General features: G+C 59.0%; 1 protein-coding gene across 1 annotated transcript; it reads left to right on the top strand.

Annotated features, from left to right (window-relative positions):
• The first annotated feature begins 774 nt into the window (after window positions 1-774).
• Window positions 775-7,763, top strand: OTX1 (orthodenticle homeobox 1). Its single transcript, XM_032291986.1, has 5 exons — window positions 775-878; window positions 1,225-1,293; window positions 2,870-3,077; window positions 4,003-4,154; window positions 5,464-7,763. Exons 3-5 carry the CDS (start codon window positions 2,981-2,983, stop codon window positions 6,280-6,282), a joined length of 1,068 nt encoding a protein of 355 aa, XP_032147877.1. The 5' UTR covers window positions 775-878; window positions 1,225-1,293; window positions 2,870-2,980; the 3' UTR covers window positions 6,283-7,763.
• Window positions 7,764-10,129: the final 2,366 nt, after the last annotated feature.

Below are 10,129 nucleotides of genomic sequence, written 5' to 3'. Positions count from 1 at the left end.
CAAAATGTTTGAATTAAGAAGTAGGGTGTTTGTGTGAGGGGAAGAGGACGCTGGGTTCCAACGTTTCAGAAGAAGCGCTTAAGACTTGCAAACACCCGTGGCGGGGACCGGGAACCCCGGGAGATGCCGACGAGCAGGTAAGTGGCGGCGCCTTTCCAGCGGGTGCTCTTCTCAGGCGCGGGAGTCCCGAGGCGCCGAAGAGACATTTGCGCGCCCGGAGCTGCTCCCGCGCTCTGCAAAGTAGCCTGTGCCGGCACGAGCCGCCCGCGGCGTCGGTCTCAGGTGGCGGCGCAGAGGAAGGAAACGCTGGGGCCCGCGGCGCCGGGAGAGGGGCAGAGGCCTGGGCTCCTCTAGTTCTCCGCCCCCGAGTCCTGGCGCCCACACTCGGGCGGCTGAGCCAGGTAGTCCACGGAAGAGCGAAGGAACCGGTTCTCCAGCACCTCGCCCTCTCCCAGCCACTCCCTTCAGAGAGCCTAAAGCGCGAGAGAAGGGCCAGGGGGCCCAGGGCAGGGTTGGGGACCCGCGGCCCCCTCAGCGGCCAGGACTCTGGCTCTCCGCTCGCCTTCCTCTGCTAGTTCTGCGCCGCTTTTGCCAGCCGAGTTAGCGCGCGACCGGGGCGGGGCGGGCGGGCGGGCAGGGAAGGCGGGGTGTGGGGGGCGGGGGAGGGCGGGGGCGCGGAGGTAACCCCCGGCTCGCGCTGCCATTGCCCGGCTCCCTGTCACTCAGCCCGCGCGGGGCCCCCGATTGGCGGCCTAGCCCCGTTACGCACTCGCCTCGCGTTCACATACCCGGGGAGGGCAGTAGAAAGGTGATCAATCTTCATCAGGCTACATTTCCAATCACCTAAACAACCGAGCAAGACAAGCCACTCCGACAAGGTAAATCGCTTGATTTATTTAGTTTGCAAAGTGACTCTGCAGGACTTCCCAGTCCTCACTGCCTCCACGTTGTATCGGGAGTGCCGCGGCAACGCCGAGCCACCTCCCAACTCTGCCCCTCGAATTCCCCCCCTTGCGGCCCCTCCGCGAGATCCCCGGCCAGGCAATGTCCTGAGAACGCGTGGGGCTTAGCAAACAAAGTGTCTGTGCAATAAAGTGAAACCCTTAGGGACACGCACAAAGCCACTGGGAAAAAAGAGGTGGGAGGAAAGAAGTTGGGAAAAGAAAGAAACCGGGGGTCCTAGGCCAGCCGCAGGGGTAATTCCTGTGCCGCTCTGTTTTGCAGGTTGGCTGCCCGGCGGGTCTCTGTGAGGGATCCAGGTAGATGGTGAACGGCCCCGGCAGCTGAGGGCAGGTAAGGAGAAAGCCGCGGGGCCACCCGGGACTCCGGGAGCGCGTTGGTTACCCTTACCTCCCCCTCCTCAAATGGATCCCAGCTTCCCGGGTCCCCAGCAGGTGGGCGGGGCTGGGGGAGCGGCCTGGCTCCCCTCTGGGTGCGCGGAGGACCCCCGGGCGCTGTCGCGGCCCGCTGCCCCCTCCCCCGCCTCCTCCGAAGTAACCGAGCTGAAGTGCTAAGTTTGGAGAAAGTCTTTGAAAACTCACGCTGCAGCCTCGCAGAGCCGTCGCAGCTTTGAGTCCCATTTTCCTTTGGCCTAAGAGCCCTGGCTGCTTCCCTTCTCGTTCCCTCCCTACAAGCTGGACTCCCTGTGGCCTTGGGTCCCAGAGGACGGGGACGGGAACGGGGCTGAGGGGAGCTTCTTTAACTGCAACTGCTCTCCCTAAACGTCCTAACCCGAGTCCCTGGCCTGCTTCACAGCGATCCCGCAAAGCGGGGTGTAGCGACGGCCCTCCAGGACCCCAGGCCCGCTTTCCAGCGCCCCTCCCTGACCCTTGAGAGTGGCGCCTGGGTTCCCAGCAGCGGCGGGGGCAAGGCTTCGACCTCCCAGCTCGGGTCTGCGTGGGCTCTGCGGCTGAGGCCTAGTTCTCTGTTCTCCACCGTGTCCTGGGGCCGCGGGTTCAGCTACTAGGATGGCAGCACGCGACTTGCTGCCCTCCGGCTTTGCAAATCTCGGAGACCCTTTAAGGTGCTAGGCCCCAGCCTTCACCCCCCTGCTGGGACCCTGTGGTCGGAAGCCCAGACGGGGCAGAGAGAAGGCCGGGTGCGCGCTGGCAACGAAGGGCGATGGCCGCAGCTGAGGCGCTCCCGACCTCAGGCCGCTCTTGGGATCGCCCCCTCTGCAGTGGCCCCTTCAGCGTCCCCTGGCCCTCTGCGGCCTGGGCCCGTTACTGTGGTTGAGGTGTGGTGGGATTCTGCGTCAGTGATTTTTCAGTGGTTGGGCACAGAGAAGTCAGCTGGAATGGTGATTGTGGGCTCTGGGGCAGGGACGCAGCCCAGGAGACGTTAGAAGAAACCTAACTTGTGCACTAAGTGTCCTAAGTGCACAAGAGGTTGAGGTGCAGTTAGTCCTCCACATTGCCTCACCTTGGCCCTTTGTAGTTTCTACCTTTTCAAAAACACTGAAACAAAACGAAACAACCCTTCATGCTCTGGGCGCCCTGCCCCGGGCACCAAGTGAACGTTTGCTTGTGCAACATGAAGCCGGCCTCTGCCGGACTCAGAATTTTGCCTGGACTTGGGAGGCTGTACACTCTGTGTTTCCGGCTCTACCTCCCAAGCCTGGCCCGGCTTTTAACTTCTCCTCACTCTATGGACTCCCTACCAGTGTATTTGGCCCATTCCAAGCCTAGAGCTAAAGGACCCAGAAAACTTTACTTTTCAAAGCAAGTGTGGTTTCTGGGCTAAGTCCCTGTGGAGGCCAGTTGACCACCCTGTGCAGTTCTGTAACCTGCCTTCTCTGTGTTTCCCCGGACAAGACTTGGAAGCCAAGTGCCTCCGACTGATGGTTTCTGTGTGTATCGTGTCTCCATAGGCCAGGGCCTCAGACGCATCAGAGCCTGAAGGACTGCGCGGTGGGAGCCCTGCACCGCTCCTGGCCCCGGGCCCCCTGGATCCGTCGGGGCGCCTCCACCCAGCTGTTAGCATGATGTCTTACCTCAAACAACCCCCATACGGCATGAATGGGCTGGGCCTGGCCGGGCCTGCCATGGACCTCCTGCACCCCTCCGTGGGCTATCCGGGTGAGCACCGGCCTTCTGGCCCCTGCCCCAGACTCTCAAATGATGGGGACCCTCAGACTGTTGGGTTTGAGTGCAAGCTTTGTTGCCGAGCAGGCCCAGGGAGCCGATTGCCTAATCTGTTTACAATACAGGGCCCACTGTCGGCGCACTGGGCAGACTTGTGGGCGCATGAGGTGGCCAGGGCTGAGAAAACGCCCAACGTGCGCCTTCCCGGCCGGGTTTTTCTTTCTCCTGTTGTGGTCCCATCGCCAGCGCAGAGCGCATTTACCCGCGGATTCGCTAGTCAGGGGCGGCTGATGATTTTCCTTTTCTCCCAACATGGAATGAGTAATCTGGACACTCGTTAGGCCCTGACCGAAGTAGCCAAACTTTCCTTATGTGAAACGGCAGGTGAACTGAAAAAGGAGGATTCTTCCTCCCGAATTAAATTGTCCTCTAAATCGATGTCCTGCACCCATTTTTGCACTGCTGTAGAGGACGACTTGAGCCAAACCCCGGGTTTCTTTTTTAGCTCCCACTCGTTTACACCATTTATTTTCTCTGAAAGTGTTTTTCATCTTTCTTACATGAAAGGTACCTATATCTTTCCCACTCCCTGTCCCCCAGCGTGTGTGTGTGTGTGTGTACAGGGGAGGGCAGAAGGTGGAGGAAGGGAGACTGTAGACTTTTCTTACTTTTTTAACCTCTGGGAGGCAGAGAGAGGGCAGCCCTAGAATCTTGGAGACACTGGCTCCTAGTCGCACATAAGCACTTTCTCCCACCTGTGGCCTCTCAGGCTCGGCCGCCGGAGGGAGTTTCTTTTATTCTCAGTTCGGCTTTCTCTTGCGAAGGCCGGGCTATGGGCCTGCCAGGGGCTTCCCAGAGTTCTCTATCGCTGGTCCGCGTGGCCATCAGTGACCCGCGGCGCCCCCGCCTGTCCCCGCAGCCACTCCGCGGAAGCAGCGGCGGGAGCGCACCACCTTCACGCGTTCACAGCTGGACGTGCTCGAGGCGCTCTTCGCCAAGACTCGCTACCCTGACATCTTCATGCGAGAGGAGGTGGCCCTCAAGATCAACCTGCCGGAGTCCAGAGTCCAGGTCCGCACTCCCCAGGCTCCAGGGTCTGGGTAGGGGAGCTGTGGCTGCTCGGGGAAGGTCTCGGAAGGCTCTTGAGGAGTTCTGGAGGAGACCAGCCTGCAAGGGTGGGCTTACAGACTGGGCAGCCCCTCTCGGACTCCCCCTAGCGCTGGGCCCCAGCCAGGAAAGGGGGCAAAAGTTAAGGGAAATGGCTTAGAGCCCTAGATTCCGCCCTTAGCCCTAGGGCGCCTTTGGTATCGGTATCGAAAGTCCTTTTTAGAATTGCGGGCGGACCAGGGAGGCTCCCGATTATGTAAAGCACCCTGCGGGCCTGACACTTGCCCCTGCTTCTTCGCCTGCCCCAGGACTTGGCAGTTTCCCTCAGAGGCCTGAATTCTGCCTCTGCTCTTGGGTTATACCCTGGGAATCCTAGAGATGAAAGGACGGAGACTAGCCAGAGCCTGGTGCTCTGCCTGGGTTTCATTAGACGCTTCCTCTGCTTACAGAGGACGCCGAGTGCAAAACCCTGCTACCGGCTTTCTTATTTCTGTTTTTGAGATGAAAGAGGTCTGATGATAATGCTCGGATTCTAACTCAGAACTCTCCTCAAGAGCCTCTTGTCTCGCCTTCTTTACTCGAAGGTTTGAGAAGGGGAACCAGGAATGCAGCGCCATGTGCTGGGGCTCTCCTAGAAGAGTGACCATTCCGTTTGGTTCCCCAGCTGGAGCCAAAGACCCAACGAAATCTCACCCAGGCTTCCTTCCCGAGTCCTTCAACTATTGCTTCTGTTTAGCCTCTAGCCTTGCTCCTACCCGCACCCAAATACTCGCTCTGCCCAGTTCTGGCCTCCAGGAGCTGCTCAGTGAAACGGCTCTGGCCCTAGACTTGGTGACTGTTCCATACTCTTCGGTTCTGTACCTCTCCGCTGTTGCCTGAACTCTGTTAGAAAACTGGGCCTCCAAACATATAAGAGGCCTCCAAACATACACGTAAGCAGCCAACAGTGGCAATTTAGAGATGTCAGAACTTCTGACTGGACAGACTCAAATATTCCGCCATAGGGCAGAGTTGCGGTAGGGGTGGGGAGGTGCGCATCCCTACTTTGGAGCCACCTGAGGAAGGGCTTTGAGCAGAAGGATGGAGGAGGGCGGAGGAGCTGGGAACCCAGGTGGGGGGCAGGGTCTGGCCAGACCTGAGACAGGAAGGGGCGGAGGCCTCGATGGGAAAGGGTTGCGAGATTCTGGGCGGGGAGTTGGGTCCTAGGGGCGGGGGGAGCAGCAAGCTCCCCTCGCCCCCCTTGACCCACTCTCTCCCATCCGGCCCACTGCAGGTCTGGTTCAAGAACCGCCGCGCCAAATGCCGCCAGCAGCAGCAGAGCGGGAGCGGAACCAAGAGCCGCCCAGCCAAGAAGAAGTCTTCTCCAGTGCGGGAGAGCTCGGGCTCCGAAAGCAGTGGCCAATTCACGCCGCCAGCTGTGTCCAGCTCTGCCTCGTCCTCTAGCTCGGCGTCCAGCTCTTCTGCCAACCCAGCGGCTGCAGCGGCTGCGGGACTAGGCGGGAATCCGGCAGTGGCCGCCGCGTCGTCGCTGAGTACACCCGCAGCCTCATCAATCTGGAGCCCGGCCTCCATCTCGCCAGGCTCAGCGCCCGCGTCCGTGTCAGTGCCGGAGCCCTTGGCCGCGCCTAGCAACGCCTCGTGTATGCAGCGCTCGGTAGCTGCAGGCGCCGCCACTGCAGCAGCCTCTTACCCCATGTCCTACGGCCAGGGCGGCAGCTACGGCCAAGGCTACCCTACGCCCTCCTCTTCCTACTTTGGAGGCGTGGACTGCAGCTCATACCTAGCGCCCATGCACTCGCATCACCACCCGCACCAGCTCAGCCCCATGGCACCCTCCTCCATGGCGGGCCACCATCATCACCACCCACACGCGCACCACCCGTTGAGCCAGTCCTCAGGCCACCACCACCACCACCACCACCACCACCACCAAGGCTACGGTGGCTCGGGGCTTGCCTTCAACTCTGCCGACTGCTTGGATTACAAGGAGCCTGGCGCCGCTGCTGCTTCCTCAGCCTGGAAACTCAACTTCAACTCTCCCGACTGTCTGGACTATAAGGACCAAGCCTCCTGGCGGTTCCAGGTCTTGTGAGTCCAGGAATGAAAGAGGAGAAGAAACGCAACTACCTGCGCCCTCCATTGTCCCCATCCTGTTGCTGCTGCTGCACCACCCGCCTTTGCCTCGACTTCTCCAAAACTGAATTTTCACCCCCCAAAAGATGTCCATTGCCTGCACTGCCGCCCCCATTTTTGTGCCACTTGCTTAGGGGGATGTGCAAACCCGCCTGCCCCTTGGATGGTGGGCGGGACCGGTGCTTCGGCTTGGCCTACACATTCTATACAGGAGAGCTGTATTTTCTCCCCCCTTCAGCCTAAACTCCTAAGTCGCCCCTTCCAATCTTTCTGGACAGCTGTTAAGCACTTGCAGCCTTCGGAGGCTCTTCGCTCTGATCCGCTGTTTGAGCCCAACACTTTAATTTATTCTTTCTGGACACTGGAGTCACTAACTGGCGTGTTTCTGCCCACTGGAACACCCACACACTACTCCAAATCAAAACAACCACTAAGTGTTTCTCCCGCGCAGACTGCCGCCCTTTCAGCTGCCCTCGATTTTGCTCCACGCCTGCAGGCAAGAGCCTCCTGGTGTTTCTTCCGCCCCAGCTGGGTGCGCTAGGGCGCGCCAGGGCTAGGTCGGCGGGAGGAGCGCCCTCCCAGCTTTCCGCGCACAGAGCCGCATCCCGCCTCGCCCTGCGCTGGACTGGTTCAAGCTTCCGTCTCGGCGGGAATGCTGTACATAGTCAGGTCCGTTCCAGGGACCACTTAAACTTTTTAGTTGCTGTTGGTTGGTTGGTTGAACTGAACATATCTTGTCTTAGCACCCAGGAAACAACTTTAAGATATATACAGCACATATATATATATACATATATATACACATATATAAAAAACAAAAGCAAAAACTATTTTCCCTCTGTCCCCCTTCTGCTCTTCTTCAATCGATGGCGCTTTTTCTTTTTCAGCTGTTGCAAAGCTGTCCTGCTCTCTTCACATCTTCTCCCTCTGTGTATTTATTGACGAAAACCACTTCGTTTCAGGAAGCTGGGCGCGGAGTATCTGAAGTGTGCAGGAAACAGACAAGTCAGGGTACAGAGGTGGGATTTGGGTGGGGGCGCAGGGCTGAACCCGGTCTAAACACAGAGTCGTAGTTCCGGTTTACAAACCCAAAACAAGAAAACCAAAACCAGAAAACAAAAACAAAAAATCCGTAAAAGTACAGCATTAGGGAAAAACAAATCCAGGCCCAACTCCTCTGTCGGCTTCTCTCTTTCAACACCCTTGTTTTGTCTAGTGAGTTTTTAGTGCTACTTCATTCTCCGAAATCTGCGGAGAGCCCGCGCGCCTGTGTTATCAATTTTGGCTTTGGCCGCTTCGTCCAGTAGTTGGGAAAGTAATTTGTAAATTTGATTTGTCTGATGTGAAGATCACAAATTACTTGTTGAAATGTAAGGCAGTCCCTCTCCTCCTCTTTATCTACATTAATTCTCGAAAATAAATGCAAATTAATGAACCGCTTGTCAGTGTTGCTCTTCTGATTCCAGCCCCAGAGCCTGGTCTGGGGTGGGGGGTGGGGGGACGCTGAAAGCGAGGGAAACTCCGTGTTAATAACCCTCGTGTTAATGGCCTGCGTGAAGCTGGAGGCCAAAGAAGGTGGCGGGGAGGACTTGGCAAGAGGAGTCTCCAGAAACTTTCGCTTAGGGAGTGTCTCCCCCCACCCCCACCACGCCCCTCCGCGTCAGTCTGGCCTCTTTCCCCCAGGCGTTTTGACCCCTCATCCCCCCTCGCTATCCAGGACAGAGACAGGTGTCAGGACTCAATTCCCGAAGCAATTCCTTTCTCTTCAGAGGCAGGAGCCTGGCACTGATTTCTTCACCCTAATTGCCAGCACCAGAAAGAAAAGGGGGAGGGGAAGAGGGTCGGGAGGCGGGAAAGGATAGCTCTGTAATGCTCTCAGAGCTGAGCCAAAAAGGAAAAGAAAGCAAAACGACAAAAAACCGATCCGTGTCCTGCATGTTGGCAGCAGACAATCTTCCTTGCTGTTGAGCTGTCCCGGGTGGCTTCACCGCGGCTGGGGATCCGAGCCATTCCTTCCACGTGCTAAGATGTCCCTCTGAGCCCTCAGTTCCTGCCAGAAGTAGCCAAATTACTTTTCTTGTAAAATTCCTTTAAAACATACAAACTCATAACCTGAAAAGTCGACAAGGACGCGCGTTTCACTTTGGCAGGGGAAGAAGAGGCCCGGCTTGCATCTGGGGGTCAGGAAGGACAGTTCCATCTCCCTCTGAGGGAAGACGGGGGTGGAGGGAAATCCTCCCCCAGAAAATGCAGAGCCCGGAACTGTCCAGACTCTGACCTGAAACCTCGTGGGTGTAAGGCCATAAAGCTGCTCAACTTGCCCACGGGCGGGAAGCAAACAAGGAAACAACGAAAAGTTTCCTGCGAAGTGACCAACATCCCCTATTTTTTAAAATTCCGCGTGAGGCCTGAGAACACATCGTGAGGCGGGGTTCGGAGAACGACTCTACCCCCACGTCCCGCGCCCAGCGAGGTCGCAGGGCTGCAAGCCGGGCTGTAGGAAAGCTTTCTCGGCCGCGTCCTCCCTCCGGATTCGGTAGGCCTGGCTCGAGCGCGCCCTTCCCGTGCCAACAAACCCATCTTCCCGGACTCAGCAGAGGTCCACAGGGGGGCGCAGCCGCGGCCCCTCGGCCCTGGGCCCAGCGGCGCCGCCCTGGCACGCGGGGCCTGAAGGCAGGGCCGGCCTGCGCCCGCGTAGGATCCCCCTTGGGTGAAATGCGGCGCCAAGCCTGACCTGTCGGGGTGCCCCGTGGCACCTCGGGTGCGGACCCGGCAAGTGCTGGGGAGACCCGGCGGGCGGCCAGGGCGAGGAGGCTTCCAGCTTGTGCCACTCTGGCCTGGGCACCTGGGATGCAGGGCCTTTTGGGGAGCTCCCCTCAGCGACCCTGCCCGTAGCCTCTCGAGGCCCGCGGCTCCCTGAGGCGAGCTCTGTGGGACCCAGCAGTCCTCTTGGCTGCTAAATGGAACGAAATCAGGAGACCCGGCTTTACACTCGCTTGAACAACCCGCTTGGCCTCCAGAGCAAGGTACCCAAATCCTTGGGCCTCAGTTTTGTCGTAGGTGTTATTTGGCCCCACTCGGCCTGGGACGTGCCGGAACTTCACACTTTAGGTCGCGGCTGCGGGCGGGAAGTGCACACGCGACCCCGTGGGCCGGCCCCTCGGGGCGTCTAGAAGCTTCGGCACCTGCGTACTAAGGCCGGAGGGGGCTGGCGGCAACGCGCACTGAGGCCCGGCCGGAGTTCCTGCCGGGGGAACGAGGCTTCGAAAAGAGGCACGTGCTTCTCCCAGGGCCTCCTGGCAGGTGCTGAAACCCCACGGCGCTGAGTGGAAACCCGGAGCGGGAAGGCGCCGGGGCCTGCGGGGCCGCGGCGCCACCTCAGGCCGTCGGGACGCTGAAGCGTGGGGTAGTGGGGTGAGTGCGCGGCCGGGCAGGGGCGGCGGGGGGCGACCAGGCCCGGCAGAGTGAGGGCGCTGGCGTGGGCCGAGAGTCCCGGGGCAGCGGCGGCTGAAGCGCCGAAGGTCCCCACCCCCGCCCCCACCCCCGGGCCGGCCACCTGTTAACAGGCAGGTTCTCTGAGAACCGACTTCAGCTCTCCCTTCTGTCCAGAAAGTTTGTTCGGTTTGGGTTTGGGTGTTCGTGACACAATTGAAGCAACTTTAGGAGATTTAGAAACCTGGGAAAAATTAGCAACGTTCAGACGTCAACAGTTTTCTTTCTTAAAGTGCTCAACGAAATCTTGATGTTTTCTACTCATACCTTGTATTCTCTGCTTATACTGTAGGGGCAAAAAAGTCTACTCTTAG

This window comes from Sapajus apella, unplaced genomic scaffold (assembly GCF_009761245.1).
Source record: "Sapajus apella isolate SASKATOON/1434 unplaced genomic scaffold, GSC_monkey_1.0 scaffold26, whole genome shotgun sequence".
In the NCBI taxonomy this organism is placed as follows: Eukaryota; Metazoa; Chordata; class Mammalia; order Primates; family Cebidae; genus Sapajus; species Sapajus apella.
The sequence above is the reverse complement of the archived record's forward strand: the minus strand, read 5'-3'. Positions and strand labels throughout refer to the sequence as shown.

Bases quoted from the DNA above. Each gene is read 5' to 3' on its own strand.
- OTX1 (XM_032291986.1), top strand. From the start codon at position 2,981: ATGATGTCTTACCTCAAACAACCCCCATACGGCATGAATGGGCTGGGC. The intron at 3,078-4,002 runs GTGAGCACCGGC...CTGTCCCCGCAG, and splicing joins CCCCTCCGTGGGCTATCCGG to CCACTCCGCGGAAGCAGCGG. The intron at 4,155-5,463 runs GTCCGCACTCCC...GGCCCACTGCAG, and splicing joins TGCCGGAGTCCAGAGTCCAG to GTCTGGTTCAAGAACCGCCG.